This window comes from Lagopus muta, chromosome 7, assembly GCF_023343835.1.
Source record: "Lagopus muta isolate bLagMut1 chromosome 7, bLagMut1 primary, whole genome shotgun sequence".
NCBI lineage: Eukaryota > Metazoa > Chordata > Aves > Galliformes > Phasianidae > Lagopus > Lagopus muta.
Window position 1 is genome coordinate 23,267,847 of NC_064439.1, and position 18,744 is coordinate 23,286,590.

Below are 18,744 nucleotides of genomic sequence, written 5' to 3' on the forward strand. Positions count from 1 at the left end.
TGCTTAGTTTGAGTTTTATAATTTGATTTCCTTATGTAAGTACCTGAAGTCAAACAGTGGACAAGATAGCGTATGAATCTGTTTAACAGCTGGAAGTTGTGCTATTGTCAGCAAAATAGCAACAATTTGAATATAGCAGAGTTGCATTGTTCTACCTGTTTTGAATTATATATATGTTGGTGCATTAGACTTTCTGCCTGATTTTGCTTCACTTTGTTATTTCAATATTTCTTGCAAATTAAAAATGGAAATATAGCCAAACAGTTCTCTCAACATCAATCAGCTCAATTTAAATGAAATATTTACCCTAGAAATGTTTGACGTGGTCATATTTACATATAGTAAAACCAATCAAAGCTGGAATTGGTTTGATTGCTAAAGCAATCATGGATTTTTCACCAAAAATGATATTGGGCACAATATTTGCTTTTCTGAACAAAAATTATATCAACCTAGTAGCATTGCAGCACTGGATAGATAACTGTAGAAAGTATCATTTTGTATATGGAACTGATGAATATAACCCTCCTGCCCACCAACAGAAAAAATTCTGTTTTCAGAATTAAGCATTTACTTTGTACAGCGTTCACTATTATCTCTTCAGGAGGTGGAAATGAGAAGATCTAGCTGTTCTGTTTGGTGTGAGGTGAGTGCTTGTTCTGAAGGAAGCTGTGGGCTGCCATGGGCTACCTCAGTGATGGTGAATGTGGTGTGGATGTGTGGTGGAGCACCTTGGGTGGTGAGGATGTCTACCTTCCTCCCAAGATACTGTCTTCTCACTGTACTGCAGAAGCTCCTAGTAGGAATTTAAATTTTGCCTATGTTTTTAAGAAACTTGCTTTATTTTCAGATAAAAATTTTGAAAGGTAACTATTATGTAATGCTGATAATCCAGACTATTCAGACTGAAAATTAAACTTCACATTTAGTCTTTTCCACTTACCATTTTCCTTCTCTCTGTAGAAAAGGATACGCAAAGGCACTCTCTGTGAGATTAGGAAATAGATGATAGAATACAAAGTACTGTTTGTGTGCACTGTGATGTTTTTGATTTTAATTAATGGTGTTTTTTGAAAATGTCTAAGATCAGAAGAGAAGTGAGTTCAGATAGTACTGGGGAGGGAAATTGTATATCTGTTTATTTGACGTTTTCTTATCTGGCCTTCAAATGAGTAAAAAAGATTAAAAAGGAGGAAAACTATGCAACCAGAACTACTCAGTCAACTAATGACGTCCAACAGTCAGCTCTTTCACTCAGTATTTCCTCTGGAATAAAAGCTATTTAGTGCAGATAGAAATTACTTCATCCGTCATAGAAGCATAGAACTGTTCTGTTACTCTGTGTGGGGGCTTATCAGTGCTGGGCCGGGGAAGGAGATGAAGAATAATATCCTCTTTAATTGAATTTGCAGAATGGAATGCAGGGAGGAAGAACACCCTGGGCCCTGGGCCATCAACCTTGTATTAATGAAAAATGCTTTAATGACAGCAATGACCAGGTGCCAGGATATGAAGTATGCCTGTTTGGTGTTGTGCTTCTGTTTAACATTGAGTTTTGAGCTACAGAGGCAACTTCACATGTGGACACCATCTGCACACGGTCTTGCATTCTGTTAACTTGGTTGCTCAGTGGGAGAAAGATGGTTCCACTGGAGTGCAATGGGGGATGAGAGCAAATATAATATAAGCACATCTTTGTGGAAATTTCTTCATTAGAAAAAGTGATTTTTCCTATTGATGTCATTTTCAGCAGCAATTACTGTTTTCTGCCCTTTCCAGTAAAAGTATGATATGTAACATATCCAGAGGTGACCGGATACAGAATTTTAAGTTTAGGGTTTATAAAGAAAACTGTGACATCACTTTTCTGAAATGAAGTCTGATAAAATCAAATACTTACAAGTTAGCAGTAAATTGCAGTTGGCAAGTTTTTGCAGTAGCAGTATTTTTTTTCTTGTCATTTATGCCTATGTGGAACATCACTGTGACAGATGTTTTTTTTTTTTTTCCATGGAATATATAACATCAGTGTGATAGATTTTATTTTTTTTTCCCCCCAGAATATGGTGGAATGGGCTTGGACTTCTCCTATAGCATTGCAGTGGCAGAGGAGCTAGGAAGTATCCGGTGTGGAGGTATCCCTATGGCTATTGGGGTGCAAGTTGGCATGGCCACTCCTGCGCTAACAAGGTAATTTTCAAAATGTTTAGTTTAACCTAAAGCTCAAACTGTTGTGTGTTTAAGCTTAAAAAAACATCCAACCACATGTTTTAGAGTAGGAGGAAACATTACTGCCCAGATTATGTTGTAGTTGCTCTTTAGTAAGGCTTCAGAAATGGACATTCTTTCTACCTGTCTTTCACACAGGTTAATTTAGGGGAGAGAATGCACATTTTTAATTTTAGAGTATTATATAATAAAGGTAGGCCTTGTTTAATAGTAAGTTATCTGTTTCCAAACACAGAACCTTGGTGCTAGAATCAGTCATGATTCCAGAATCCATGTTAACGCTTTTTTTTCTTACCTGGATATCCCAGTGCAGTCATACTAAGGTCACATTTAGTAGTAATTATTAGAATGAGTCTAATTGTGTTTTAACATTTATTTGCTTTTTCCCAGTATTTCAAGGTGTTCTTTGCCAGCTCTGACTTTTTGGAAATAATTATCAGGATTGGTGTAAATCCTGCTAAAATGTTAGCACATATTATGCTGCCTGAACACTCCCATTCGAGTCAATTACTCATCATACTTTTTTTCATGAGCTCATGTCAGTGTTCATCTTTTATCACTTTATTTCACTCAAGCTCCTACAGTCTTTTTTTTCCTTCCCCCAGTAAGAAGCAGTTGCCTGCTTCTCCATCTTGACCTTCACAGACATTCTGCCTCAAAACAACAGTCTGCAAAACTAGAGGGAAGTGACACATGACAAACTGCTCCAGCAGTTTGCCCCTGGAATATGAGTTCATCTAAAAGCTCTGGAAGGTGGTGGTGGTGGGAATTAACTTCAAATAATGATTATGAAGCCAGATTTTTTTCATTACTAAACAGATATACAAGAGAGTACTTGCACAGAAAAGCTTTTCAGTGTTGGTTAGTTTTGTTTGTTCATTCTATTAGAGAAAATATTTCTAAATCCAACTGGAATTTGGACTCTCTTCCCAGTCATCCACCCATCCATTCATCCGTCTATTCTTCTACTAGCTATGTGTGACTTTGGAGATCTTAACCATAGAATATCTTTTTAGAAATTCTGTTCTCCTTTGTGTAATGCACCAAAATCTTGCTGAAAGTGTGGAGGTCATTATGTCTGTTGCAACAGACTTATTTATAGTCTAGTGGAGGAAAAAAAATACAACACTAAACCACTGATATTTTAAAAGATCTTGCCTCCTTGATAGCCTTTTATTCTCAAAGTTTTAGGAAAATCTGCAGGTGAAAGAAGATAGAATTTTCTGCCTCTGCAGTTTTTTTGGCTTTATGTTGCTCTGTTCTGGTACAGCAATGAAATTACATACATTTGTGTCAGATCCTAAAGAGGATGTTCACAGAATCACAGAATCACCCGGGTTGGAAGGGACCTCAAGGATCATGTAGTTCTAACCCCCCTGCCTAGCAGGGCCACCAAACATACACATTTAGATCAGGTTGCCCAGGACGCATTGCCCATGTTCACAGAAAGTGAATTTGGAATTTTTGAATTTGAATTTTTTAGCTAAGTTTTGTTATAGATGATGCACCGATGATGCACAAAGTAAGCTAATACAGAAATCAAACATCATACCCTGAAAAATAATTTAAAAGAAGACTGAAAGCCATTTGTTGACTTTCCCAAATTTGGGTTTCGTTAAGCAGGTTTTGAAAATGTTACTCATACCTGCTTGCCTGTTCATGGTCTTTCCACCTTTCACTTCTTTGTTGTTTTTTTTTACTGACAACCTTCAGAAGACTATATGCATGATCGCACTTGGAAGCAACCCTGCAGATTTTGAATTATGTGCACTTCTATTGTGCAGACAATTACTGAAGAAAATAACTGTGCTTTACTGAAAGAAGCCCAGACTGACTGCTCTGTTATTTTCAGATGCCTCTAAGTGAAGCAGTAGCATTTCTAAATTTGAGAACAAAATACATAATGTTCTGTCAACAGTGACCTGGCCTGTGATGTGTCTGGTTCTGAACATAACTCTCTGTCAGATCTTTCAAATTCATTCTGGATAAAGTGCCTCTCTTGCTTTCATGCTTACAAGCAGAGCGGAGGAAGCAGCTTTCAGCTGAAGCAGTGAATGAAATGCTGTTTCCTGGGCTTGTAAAAAAACCTATAATGTGACACATCCATAACCACATCAGCATAAAGCTCTTTTATCTCATCAACAGACACTAAACTTTATAGGAAGACAGTAAGAATAGTGAGGATTTTTCAGTGGGAAGGCTGCTTTTCTATTTCATTGACTTTCTCTGTGCTGAACAGTGGCTGAGAATTAGTGTCAAAAGCACGAAGATGTTACTGTCTCTGTTCCTGTTTGCTGTAAGGGAAATAAGTTACAGCTGACAGTAAGAATAGTGGTTCTGGAATGCTGGATTGTCTGCTGAATCATCTGGAGAAATGGTGAAAATGGGAAGAGGTGATCTGACAGCTGCGTGGCTTGCCCTCAAGCTCAGCTTAGGAGAAACTCGGTTTTGTGCTCCTTCAGCAACCCTGTGTAGTCCATGTCATTTGGCACTGAATTTGTTTGCATGCTGGGCTTGTCCTGAGCCATCACAGAGACTGCTGCAGAGTAAGTGAGGAGAAACAGAAAAGTTATCTGAGAAGCCTGACTTCTGAGATCTAAAATATTTCTACCACCAGTGCTCATTGTCCTATTTTTCCAAGTCTCCTTTGTGCCCTTCTGGGGTGCAGGAGCTGTAAGCCAATTCCTCCCAAGCCTGGAGCTGGCACAGACCAGAAGCAGTGTGCCCACACTGGGTAGAGCAGCCTGTGCTGGTAACTCCTGTGGAAAGTTAGAGGTTGTCCACATCTGGGTGCAGACATGGTAGAAGAGCTTCCACGACCACAGTGATATGGGTACTCTGGGGCAGTGTGAAGCCAAGCAGCTGCTTCCTAACTATCCTCTCTGGAAGCAGTCACACTGCTGTCCTTATCTCTGAGAGTGCTGCAGGCTATGGTGACAGCTGGCCATTCTGCAGCCTATCTGGTGGGGGGGAGCAGCAGGACACCAGTGATGCTAAAAACCGCATTCTCTGAAGAAGGTAATCTTTAATTTGACTCCTCTTTCACAATGTCTGCACTTCAGTGCAAAACTAAATAAGTAGTTCAGTGCATTCCTAAATAAATAGAAGATTGACGGAGTCATTCTTTACCAGAACCCTTGGAATAGTCAGAAGGGGCTCCTGGGTTTCCCATCTGTTTTCTTTTCAGAATCTCTCTGCAGCTCAAGCTGAGCAATTTATTTCATATAGTCTTCAAATAATTCAAGCTTAAAACCTTGATAAAAACTGGGAGCCAGAGTATATTTTTCTTATTTTTTTTTTCCTTATGCTGCCTTTTACGATAAGTAAATAAATGTTGTAAACGTGGGTGTTTTTAAACTTGCATGTCTTCTTATCTCAACTGAAATACAGACTTACAGAAAGAAAGCTGATTGCAGCATGGATTCTTTTAAAGCCTTTGAAAGCCAAATTGCTGATCCTAAGGAGGCTTTCCCACTGCTTGAGGGAGCTTGATGCTGTTCCCCATGCATTTCTTTCCCTGCCTGTAAGGAAAATTTATTGCCTTTCATCTTCTCTTGCTTCTTTCCGTGTACATTGAGGACCCAAGGAATACTGCTGAGCTGGGACTAGACTTAGATGGTAGGAAGCCTGTGCAGGATACACAGAAATCATGCAAAAGCATGGCACGTGGCAAATGTATTCTTAATAGTTTGAGTATGGGAACAGAATAGAGAGGGAACTGGATGAAATTCACCTGTTGCTATTAAGTGATCATAGGTCAGAGTGACCTTCTTTGGGTGAAGGAAATCTTTCTATTCCTGGAAAGTCCACGAGTGAATTCCTGTGTCATCTTTGACATAATATAGAATAATGCATAGATCACCTGAAAGCTTTTTTTGCTTTATTTTGCTTTGATGTTGAATAATTCTTTTGAAGTTGCTGCACCATTAATGCCTACCTTCAGCCCTGTTGAATATGTGAATGTGCATCAGGATCAATGTTGTCTCTCACAACTGTTCTTGAAATGACTGGTTAGAAAATCTCTTGCATTCAGGGGGAGTATTATATTCCCTTTCAAGAGGTCCAGAGGCCCATGTGAGAATTTGGAGTAGGCTATATTTCTCAAATGTTTAAGCTCCAGCAAGAAAGCTTCATTGATCTCAGCAAGAAATGCTGAGAGCTGTGCTAGAGCTGCCTGCAAGTTGTTCATATTCAAAATTTCAGTTTGCACTTAATCATGAATCAAACAGTGTCAGTTCTACTCAAAACCTCCTATGCTTAATTAATTAATTCAATTCAGCTTAGCATTTTTTCTAGGAAGAATAAGAAACAAAAGTGAATGAGATCTGCAGCTCTAACAAGGTGATTATCGACCCAATTAAGTCAGAACAGTGATGTGCAATAGATATATTTTCATTCAATATAGCAATCAAACCTGTCAGAAACAGTATTTTTTATATATTTGAGATTAACAAAACTGGCTTCCATTTTCTAATTTGCAGAGCACGTAAACAAAACTGGGTGGATCAAGAATACATTCTAACATCTGTATTTCATCATAATTCTTTCACCTTTTCCCACCATTTATAAGGTTGTTTATCACTGTCATTTTTGTGTCTATATTCATGACATTCAACTAATATTACTCACAAAGTGTGGACTATTTTCATGTAGTTCTTCATGTATTAGAATTTCACATGTGGAACTTCTGGATTACCCAGTGTCAGTAAGGAGCTCTAATTAATTGCCCATGGACTCTGTGTGTGTATCTATAGGTACATACCTGCATAAAAATGACTTTGAGATGGATGTTAATGCTTCATAGTTAATGATGTGGGACCCTATGCTTGAGGGTATGATCTCAGCCCAGAAGGGAGACATAATCTGGTCTGTCTTGAGTCAGAGCAAGTCTCGTTGCATAGTTTTCTCATGCTGGAGCTGTTAAACTGGAAAGAAGTGAACACTGCATTTATGCAAACCTGATACCTTTCCAGGATGTATTTAAGGTGGGTAGAATTTAACAGAAGCAATATACTTCTAACACAATAGCTGGCCATTTGCTGGGCTGCACATCCTTCCTGCAGAGCATGATCTTCTGAAGGTAACACTGGCAGACTACTTTTTTAATTACAAAATAACTTCTACTCCAGCCTCATTTTCGGGAAGAGCTGAACTTTTTTCTGGAATTTAAAACAAGCAAACAAAGCTGTCAAATCCCAAACATTTTCTTTCTGAGGAAAGTTCTTGCCATGGAAATCCTCTATTCAAATAACTAAAGGTTGGCAAAGTTTTAAGCATCAGTAAGCATTGCCAGAACACCCTAATAGGCAGTGCTGCCAGTTCGTCTTATAATCTAATTTTTTATGTTGTTTTTGGTTTGGTTTTTGTTTTGTTTAAAGAGTGCTCTCAGTTGGCCACACACAATCATGTTCTATGGAAAAAACAACTACACTGCATAACAGACCAGGGGATTGAACACTGCAAGCTTACTTCTTGTATTTATTTGGGACTGCAGCTGTGATTGTTATGGGCCAGGACAGCACTAGGAGCTGAGCTCCTTGCGTGCACAAAGGGAGAGTGTCTGCCAGCTCCCACTCTGGTCTCTGGCTTCCTGTGGTCTCTGACTGCTTTGTGGCAGAAAGCAGAGAGAAAGGGTCAGCCTTGGAAGTATGGTGCCAGTATTGTAGAAGAGCCCAGCTAGCTGCAGCTTGCTTAGGCAGCTGGCAAGCCAAAGATCAGTTGAAACACTGACCTGAGAAGCCTCTTAGCTAGGAGGGCACATTATCACTAATTGTAAAACATCTATTTCCTGGCTGTTACGGATTTCTGCTCACAGAGGAGAGGTCTCACAATCCAAGGACTTCTGTTTTTGGGACAGGAGAGGTTTAAGAACAAGAGTGTGAGCTAACCATTCAGGCTCCAAGGCCAAACTTGAAAGTTGGTTAAGAAAAAAATCAACCATGAAACCACATTTTGAATGGGTAAAAGCAGCTAAATTTAGGGAAAAAAAAAATCTCTTTCAGTGAAGGAGAAGGAGTCACTGTTTCTTGGAGCCTTAATAAAAAAGGCACTGTTACACAAGAGCCCTCAAGCTCCTTTGCCGACATCCTACAGGGGAAGAGGGACATTTCTGGGGAGAGCTGGTTGACCCTCAGCAGCCTTTCTGCCTTTTGAAGGGGAAAGGACAAAGGAGAGACAGGCATTGCTTCACTACTGGATGCAACACAACTGTCCTTCTGCAGACTGTTCATCCTTGTTTTTCCTCCTCCCTGTCCAAGAGTGCTTCTTAATTTCTCCCAGGGACTGGGACTCAGCAGCTCCCTTCTGTCCCCAGGTGTGCCTTTGGTTCTTCTACCATCTTGTTGAAGAAGTAGCAACCCTGCTCTACTAAAGCTCGTGGTGTCACAAAAAGAGGTTTGGTCCTCCTCGTGTGGGTGTACAGGGCAGGCAGCTGGTAGCCCAGAGCACTGAGTTTAGGTGTTTTGTGAGATTAGGTTCCTAGGAAGCTAAGATTAGGTTCCTGAGGGGAAAGGTTTTATCACATGCACATATTGTTTCTTTTTCATCAGCTGGCAGATTTAGCTGCTGTCTTGGTCACTGTTTTGACAAGAAGCATGACTTCTTAGTCACTACTAAAACCTAGCAAAGAGATGGTACAGAAACCAGAAGGTATGCAGAGAGAGGAGCCAACATTTCTTTATGTTTGATAGCTCTCAATGCAGCAGTCATAAAGATAAGATTTGGAGCATTAGAACCACAAATTTCCTTCGAAGTAAGATGTTTGTATAAGCCTTGTTTAAAATGGTTGTGGCTGCGCTTCCAGTGAAGATTGATTCATAGCTTTGCACAAAGTCCCTTCTCTTTTTTACTTCAGGATAGATTTTACCTAGTCACAAATTGATCACTGAGTAAAAGAAAATTTGTGAGTAGCCTGTAAATAAAGTTTACCTTGAAAAGCTTTTAATATCCCGACTTTTTATTATGTTGCAGATTTGGTTCTGATGAGTTGAAAAAACAGTTCCTCGCACCAACTATATCTGGAGATCTTGTGGCATGTTTGGGAATCAGTGAACCTGGAGCTGGATCAGACGTTGCAAGTAAGTTAACCTAGCAAACTACCAATTTCAGACCGCTTGGTATTTCAGGGGAAGGAATCTGGCTTCATTGATGCCTGCTCTTATTGTCAGCATTTATAAGAAATACAAAAGAAAGTTTGAAATAGTGAAAAAAGTTAAAAGTAATATTCTAGGAGCAGTAATACATAGAATCAAAGAACTGTAAAATGGTTTGGGTTTGAAGGGACGTTTAAGATCATCTAATTCCAACCCCCTGCTATAGGCAGGGACACCTCCCTCTAGACCAGGTTGCTCAAAGTCCCATCCAGTCTGGCCCTGAATGCTTCTAGAGAGGGGGCATCCACCACCTTACTGGGCAAGCTGATCCAGTGTCTCACCACCCTCACAGTAAAGAATTTCTTCCTCATATCTAGTCTGAATCTACCCTCTTCCAGTTTAAAGCCATTTCCCCTTGTTCTGTTGCTACATGCCCTTATAAAAAGTCCTTCCCCAGCTTTCCTATGGTCCCCCTTCAGGTACGGGGAGGCTGTTACAAGGTTCCCCTGAAGCCTTCTGTTCTCTAGGCTGATGAACCCTAACTCTCAGTTTGTCCTCGTAGGAGAGGTGCTCCAGCTCTCTGATCATCTTTGTGGCCCTCCTCTGGACCCTCTCCAACAGTTCCATGTCCTTTTTGTGTTGGCATCCCCACAAACATCTGATTCATTCAAAAGCAAATAAATTGAATGTGTTTGTCAGTGAATAAATAGATGTAGGCTGAGCAGAACAGGTCAGTATTCAGCTGTTAGGCTGACCCTGGATTTCTCTAGTGTTTTTGTCCTTCTGCTGTCTGGCCTGTTCTGTCCAAGCTCCCGATTGGTGTACTCCAGTTGCACTGTCACCATTAGTTGTGCAAACCTACAGGAGTATGTGATACAGTTTTGCCCTGTTCAAATGGACAAGGCTTGCACTTCCTTAATACAGACCTCCCCACTGAATGTGGACAGATTGCAGAGCTAGTCCCTTCTGAAACTGATGGCATCACACTTTTGCAATAAGTTCCTCTACCTCATTCTTACCTCACCCCGTCCAGTCATTTCTGTCTCTGAATGGGTAATTATTTTATTTAGGAATAATGAAGAACTTGCCATATCAAATGTATGAGCTTTGTGATTTAGTTACTTTGCATGAAACTGTTTTTCTTGTTTGAGTACGAGAATATGTTTAAAAACATCAACAAGTCAACCTACCATTCTGAAGTGCCTGAGACAGTAGATAATTAAATTACAGCAGATTTTATAGTAGGAGATGTCTCACCTGATTGTGGAATGTGTGCTTAAAGGAAAAGAGAATGACAAGAAACCACTGTATACATCTTGCTATTTTGAATGGCTAAGTTGAACATACTGTGCTCTTACAAATTATAGAGATTACTACTTCTACAAAAATCAACAAATTTAACAGAAGTTTTTGGTCAGCAAAACCAATGCCTATGACCATCTACTCATTCCAGATCACACTGTTTTTTTCAAGACAGATAACTGATTATTAAGTATTACAGCAAAGAGGTGCAACAAGTGCCTTTTCCAAAGGGAGTTAATGGGGCGTAGCAGAAATGCTAAGAAATGCTAAGTCAGGGCTTTAACCAGTGATTGGTGGGAAGGGGCCAGGGGAGCTCAGGTGCAAGCAATGCTTCTGAGTGACAGGAAGGGGTGCAGCCAGGATCCTCCCCTTCTCAGATCTCATTTAAGAGTTGGCAGTGGAGGCAAGGGTATCTTATTGGAGATTCCTGTGTACCTGGGGCCTTCTGAAGGTAAATAAATTTCTTTGTTTCTGTGTCCATGGCTGTCATATTTGAGCATGTTCTTACTTGCTGCAACCTAGGACTTTGCTACTATGGTGTCATTGCTGTGTTTTCTATTGTGTTGCAGCATTACATGGAGGAAGTTAAATGAAGGGGCTATGAATCTCCTTGCATGATCCAGAGCCATCTTCCCTTCTTGCTAATTAACATTGTTAATAAGAAAAATCCTTAAATTTATAGGTTTGTTTTTTGTAAAATAGTTTGAAATTTATATTTCTCTCTTGTAGGAAACATATCACTTAATTTAGCTAATGCTTCTGTAGTTAAATTACCTGATTATCAAGACTTTCCAAATATGGTTGTAATTTCTGGATGTAGTCTTCCAGACAACAAAAAACAAATACTTTTTCAGTTGCGTGTTGCTTATGATTTAAATTGGTACAGTTGGATTAATGAAATTGAAGAAATATTTGAAGTATGCTCAGGCTTATCATATGAAACCAGGTTGTCAGTGTCACAGTTAAAAAGACTGCAGGATGACAAGTGATATTTTTTCACCTGCCACTAAAGATTTTTATCCTTGAAATAAATCTGGAAACTACTCTATGGTGTTCTTAAAGGGTAACTAAATGGGTCACTTAGTCATGAGTACCACTAGTAATTTTTTGGCTTGTGATTTGTGTTAACTGTGGTGATCATTATCTTTACTAATTTTCCACTGAAATATTGGAAGATAACAGCAGTAATTCTTATTAGTTGCACCTACTTGCCATGTTGACTTTGGAAAACTCAGAATCATCCTTTTTTTTTTTTCCTGGGTAACACCTGAGTTATCTGTTAGTGATGTCTCCCAGGTTTGTCCCACCAATACATTTCACAGATGTATTCCTGCTCTTCTTCTGAAGGTCATCACTGGAAACATGCAATCAGTTTCAATCAAAGACTGATGTCCGAAGAGAAGCTCCATAATATCCTCCCTGCATGTCACACTTTATTAATGCAACCTTATGTTATTTCATATTGCCAAGTTCCTTACCCTCATTTCTGCTTTAGTCCTGATTTTTTACTTAAAAAAAAAAAAAAAAAAAAAAAAAAACCACAAACTTTTTCCTGTGCTGATGATGAAAATTCTACATGTGTGCTCTTAATTTATTACATAAATGGTTATCTGTGATCATAAGATTGACTTTCAGAGTTGAAGACAACCTTGCCTTGACTTGAGTCAAGAGCACCCTGGAAAAGAAAGCTTAAGTCTCTTGCTGTGATTTGAACGGTGAAATAAATTGCCCTGGTTATTTATTTGGCACAAGCTGTTCCACATGTTTAAATGTTGTACTGAGGGACATGGTTTAGTGGGAGCTATTGGTAGTAGGTAGGCAATTGGATTGGATGATCTGGTAGGTCTTTTCCAACCTTGATGATTCTCTGATTCTATAGGCTGTTGAAATATAAACACCATAGGGTCAGTGATGTAGACATGCCAAAACTTAGTGACTGAAGTAGCCTTTTCCCGTAGCCATGCTTTATTGGGGAGAATAATTACAGTGAAAAATGCCAAACAGCCATATCTCTCAGATCCTCTTAACTCTAGTAAATTGTTAAGCAGGTTTTCAAATTGTGTTGTAGATTAAGTGTTAAATCTACTTATTGGCTTGATAATATTGTAATGAAAATCTACATTCTTCATAAGTTGATTTTAAACAGTCACTTTTCAAGTACTTGAGACAAACTGTTGGTTGTCACACTTGAGACTACTTGTATGTTCCTATTAGTCAGGCATTTCTTTTTTAATCTGTATTTGGAAAGTCAGTCTTGCAAATACTGTTTATATCTGTGATAGCATTATAGTCCTCAGTGTTCCTTTGCAGACCTTCCAGGCAACTTCAATCTAATCTTCTTAGTAGTTGTTCCATAACAAAGGGTTGTGTGATGTAAATCACTGTGTATTTTCCCATCCTTTTTACGCTACTTGTACCATGTCTCGTCACAGCTGTTTTGCATCCTTCACATGTTGTTCAGTCTCCTTGTATGACTGCCAAATGTCTGTTCACATTATTACTGTAATCAGTGGATTCCTTCACTTTGTTGGCCTTCGTTATTATTCAGAATCTACGATATGTCCTTTGGGCAGATTTGGCATAGATTGCTGCTGTTTTTATCCACAGTAGTACTATCTCTTGCTGTTCAGTGTTACACTTCAGCTAGTTTATTTATCCACAGCTATATCCACAAGTTCCTTGTCTTACGTCATTACACAATTTTCAGCTGCTTTTTTTTCCCTATTTTTACATTAACAAATCTTTTCAGTCATGCAGACTATATCTCCAGGTAGTCATTAGTTTGATCCTGTAAATGAAGAGTAGGTGCCTGTTATCAATTTGTTTTGAGGTTAGGACATTTGGGAAGAAGGTTCACGTGCAGATCAGGGTGGGTGTGCATCAAAGTCACCAACTGACTTAAATGTGGCTGCTCATTATGCTTTTTGCCTGACTCTTACACTCCACATTTACTGCCTACCTCACTATATAGCCTCTTATGCACTTTATAGTCTCATAATACAAGTGCTATTAGGAAAGTACTTGGGTTCTTTTTTTTTACAATCAGCAACTTGCAGCTGGATATCTGTTGCAGAGCCTTCTTTGGTTGGGATTTCAGTGGAAGAAATTTGAGTTCAGGGAAGATAGCTCTTTGGAAATTCTGCTGGAGCATAACCAGTAACTGATGATTCAGTCTTGCTGTTGCATTTGGGGCTGCTTGCAGTGATGTGAGTGCTCATAAGTGAAAATGATGTTTTTTCTGCATCATGGGGTAGCAGGTGTTTAGAACTCCTTGTTGTACAGACGGTCTTAACGTTTCAACTTCACCTTTTAAAGACCTACTAACTTTGAATTTATTACGCCATTCTGACCTAGAACACACAGGAAGTGCGTGTGTGTGTATATATCCTTAGGCATACACAGATATTGAACCTTATGTTTGTTTAAGTTGGGACTCTGAAATTAATGGCCTTCTCAGTGACTAATGTACACAGTGACAGACGTGTAATAGATCATCCCAGCCTAAAATATTTCTGTCCTGAGTTTTCTGTAACTGAATTTAGTTATGGAAAGCTTTCTGCTTTTATCCCCTGGGATGAAGATTCCAACTAACAGAGGGTGAGAGAAGTGGTCTGCTTTCCCTGGGACACCTTCAAGGAGACTCATCCACGTGGGCCTGCCTTTTGCAGCCTAGATGGCAGTGAAGTCAGGAGTGAATATTGGTTGTCTGAGAGCAAGAGAATCACCTGGCCAGTCACACAGAAACCAGCTTATTCTTCTTTCACAAGATTAACTCTTCATTTCCTTTGCTTTGAATAGGTATCAAGACAACAGCCGTGAGAAAAGGTGATGAATATGTCATAAATGGTGGTAAAATGTGGACTACATCTGGGTGCCAAGCAGACTGGATGTGCCTGCTGGCAAATACAAGTGAAGGGCATCCTCATCGAAATAAATCTCTCATATGTCTGCCGATGAATCTACCTGGTAATGACATGCAAATCTTTTCCTTCTGAGCTGATTTTATTGGTGCTTTTGTTTGTGCATGTTACAAGAAGGAAAGGTGTTTCAGATAAGAGACAACACCCATTAATGCTCTTTTAAATTAAGTGTTTCATTGTCATACAAAGACAACTCTGAAATGCGTTTGTACTCGTGCTCCCACAGAAAAGGAAGAGAGTGAACAAATGAGAAGGAAATTGAATATTTTGCAGACTTCAGCTTGGGACTCCCAAACCAAATTATGTGGAAAATTCTTTTTGACCAAAATAAATCTAGAAAAGCTTTTCAGATGCATTAGCAGGGGAGTATTTCATAACATTTTCTGAGAATGGATAGATTAAGTTACTGCCAAGGAGAAAATTAATGCTTTAAAGAAATCATTAAAAATAGAGCCAATCTTTTTTTTTTTTTTTTCTTTGAGAATAACAACATCCACAGAACTTTTATCTTGGTTTTCTGTTCAGAAAAGACTTGGAGATGCAGTCCTTGGAGAAACAGTCCTCAAAATAACGTATTTTCAATTTTCTATCCATTGAAATTTAATTTTGAGCAGTTATTACCTTTCAAAGGTTTCAAATAATTTTTGTTCCTACACATTCCTAAAGAATCCAGAACAAAACTTTCATTGAATTAAACAAATTCTCTCTCTTTTAAAAAAAGACCTGGTGTTTTTTAGGAAGTTCAAATCTTTAAACTGGCATTGCAGGTATGAGGATGGTGGTAAGAAAACATTCAAATGTGTGGCATTTTTGTTCATTCAATTTGCAATATTTTATTGTGAAATGTATCATTATCAGCTTTTAATGTGTAGAAAAAGCACAATGGCAGTGAAACAAATATCCATATGTTTATTTCTGGGTTCAGACTGAGAACGAAATTCTGGGTCTCCAGTGTTACAAAAGACAGTGGTGGGGACATCTTAACATAACTTCTTATAAGTGAATTTAAATATGGAGTAAGTCAGAGTAAGCAAATTGCTTTAGGACTGAAGCTAGTGGGTTGTGACTTTCTAAACCATTTTTCATGCAAAGCTGGCTTGGAATGAGAACAGGAGGTTGACCTGAGCTGATTCACTTGTTGACTTTTTGCCTTATCAATAAGTGATTAATGAATGTGGTAACTCACAGCCAGAATCTCCCTGAATTTCCAGATGACCTTACTTGTCAGCCATCTGCATAAAGTCCTCATGATTTTTCATGAAAGAGTCAGAGTACATACGTGATACTGCTTCTCTGAATTCAATACCAACATACTGTTACAGGTGGATCAAATATTCAGAAATTGTCTTGGTTTTCCGGTACTTTACTTATTCCAGAAAGACGTGAGTTATTGTAGCTTTATGAGGTTGTTTTTAGACACACTACCTATACACAGAGTTGCTTTACCTTGGGTAAACAGATTTTGAGGAGAAAAATTGAAAGTCAGCTGAAAGTGGTGTTCAGAGATATAGAAATCATCAGAAATGAAATATGGGTGGGATATGAAGAGGAAAAGTATGAACAAGGCTGCCAGTTGACACAGATGTGAGGAGGAAGCTCCAGCTGCTTTGATACATCCTAAGGATGTGTATCTGCCAAAGATCATTATCTTTAGAGGGCAACAGACCAAGACTGTACAGGAAGTGTCTGGATGACATCAGAAAGATGCATTATCATGCTTCTGTAGACATATGTATGACAACACTCAAGAGTGACCACAGTGGAGAACAAGCGTATTATGTCTGACTAACTGCTGCAGTCACCAGGATGTGTGGCAGGGGAAAGACAAGGTTCAGGGCACAGAAGTAACTTGTTCCGTGCTTGCTGTTGGTAGGAGATAGGAGTCCCGTGTTTTTCATAAAAAACAAAGTTGTTTCATACATACCGTGATGTAAGGAAAAAAAAATCTGAAATGAATCATTAGCTTCAACAACTGGAAGTTACAGGAGATACGAAATGGGGTTAACTTCTAGTTGTAGGTTTGTGCAGTGTCTGTTGTGCGCTGAAGAAAATCATGGCCTAAATTTGACAAACATTGCTGAAAACCTCTCATAAAGGGAATTTGGGTAACTGGTGTGGATTCACAGTAGGTACTTGCATTAGGCAGGTAAATACTCCTCATACTAGCAAGTATGAATTCTTTTTCATGTGATGGAAAAGAGACTCTACCAAAGTATAAATTGTCCATGTTAGGTATATAGACAAATGGCTAGCAGCCCTCATCTGGGATGTAGTTGTGCACTGGTTTCTCCTGTGGGTCATCAGATAGCACTTTGTAGATTGCACAGAGGATAATAAAGAAGAAAACATCCAGGAAAGGGGGAAAGAGCATGTTTCTCAAGTTGCAATTTAAAATGTCTCTTTCTATTTGTAACAGCACTAAATGTTGGCAGGAGACAATGACTACTTTCTGTTAAGATAGACTAAAAGAAATTTAAAAAAAGATTGTCAGAAGGCTGGAGAAGTGAGAGAATATGAAAAATCAAAGACACTTAGAAAGAACTGTCCCAGGAAGAGAGAGAGCAATCCATCTCAGTCATACTGGTGCAGGAAGCACAAATAGGTTTGTTAGAGTGATTTTTGGGAAGGCAAGCACTTGGCCTTGAAATGTGTGTTTTCAGATAGCCTGTGATTTATTTAATACAGACATGTTCTGGGGATTATTTGGGCAGATGATTGCTGCTGCTGCTGGTAATTTTTATTATATAGTACTTTTGAAGAGAATGAAAATAAATAAAGGAACAAAGTGTCCATTTCATAGGTAGAGAGATGATTATATGTTGGTGTCTTTGAGGAGAAAATGTAAAGCATATGCTAGCAACAGAGAGGGTGCTACATGGGTTTGATGAAGCTTGGCTTCTATCTGAAGGAGATTCATGAAATAATCTAAGAGCAAGTGAAACTGGGAAGGCACAACAAACAAGAAATGCTGCTGGATTCAGGAAGGATGAACACACAATCCAATTGGTAAGAAGTGTGAGTGGAAGTTGTTAATACATCTAACTCCTCTAACCAAACCTGAGTTTTCTTCATGTATGAGTTTCCTTCAATAGCTGTTACCTTATGTGGGCATTGGGCAGCACTGAGTTGGATTCATTTAGCAATACAGAGAACTGCCAGCAGTTGCATTTTTTCCAGCAGAGTCTTTAATAAACATCCCAGTAACAAGAGCACTAAGTGCATCTTCATAGGGGAGGGAGCATATGGCTGGAAGTGGACCAAAACATCTGAGACTCTCAAAGAAAGCAAGTAGTAATGTTCCAGCAGGAAAAGATGTTCCAGAAATCATTTTGGCCTATAGATGGTTTCAGAGTGTGTTTGTGTAGCTCTGATTTTAATACAGGAACAAAGCTGCTTTGAAAACAGATGCTTTTCTGGCATGAGTAGATGCAAATTGCTGGGTAGTTTTCAGTGTGAGAGTCAAGGAGTTTTATAGAGCTGCCCTGATTTTCTTCCTCCATTGAACACCTATCAAAGCAAATATTCCTGACACATAATCTGTTTTTAGATTGGCCAATGGAGTCACCTTGGGCAGAAGGTATGAAGTATATCTGGACATTCTTCTGAGAGCAGGCTTGGCACTTTGAAATAGTGTCAGTATCCCATCTCTGCTTTGCTGAGAGATTAAACTTCCCATAATCTTATTCAGTGCTCCTGGAGAGAATGAATTTGAAATAAATGACTGCCAATTTCTTCTGCCTGGAAGACTAAAGGTCTCCTGTCAGTAGGAGCTGAGAGATCTGTTCTATTTCAGAAAGAGATGCTCAGTAGAAGTCATAGAATCATAGAATGGCTTGGATTGGAAAGGACTCAAGGATCATCAAGCTCCAAACCCCCTGTGGCTCCATGGCTGCCAACCTCCGTGTTTAATTCTAGACCAGGCTGCCCAGGGCTCCATCCAACCTGTCTTTGAACACTTGCAGGGACAGGGCATCCATGACCTGTCTGGGCAGCCTGTTCCAGCACCTCTCTACTCTCATAGTAAAGACCTTTCCCCTGATATCCAACCTAAGTCTTCCCTCCCTCAACTTAAAACCATTTCCCCTTGTCCTGCTGTTATATGCCCTTTCAAAGAATTGATTCACCTTCTGTTTATAGGCTCCCTTTAGGTACTGAAATGCTGCAGTGAGGTTTCCCTGCAGCCTCCTTTTCTCCGGGCTGAA

The 18,744-nt window shown here is 39.2% G+C and overlaps 1 protein-coding gene across 2 annotated transcripts in view; it reads left to right on the forward strand.

Annotated features, from left to right (window-relative positions):
- The window catches only part of LOC125695741 (probable acyl-CoA dehydrogenase 6), a 78,948-nt gene that overhangs the window by 42,714 nt on the left and 17,490 nt on the right, over nt 1-18,744 (forward strand). For both annotated transcript variants that reach the window (XM_048950617.1, XM_048950618.1), the window contains 3 exons: nt 2,061-2,190; nt 9,199-9,305; nt 14,421-14,588. In XM_048950617.1, the coding sequence (XP_048806574.1) occupies nt 2,061-2,190; nt 9,199-9,305; nt 14,421-14,588 (405 nt within the window). The remainder of the gene's footprint in view (nt 1-2,060; nt 2,191-9,198; nt 9,306-14,420; nt 14,589-18,744) is intronic.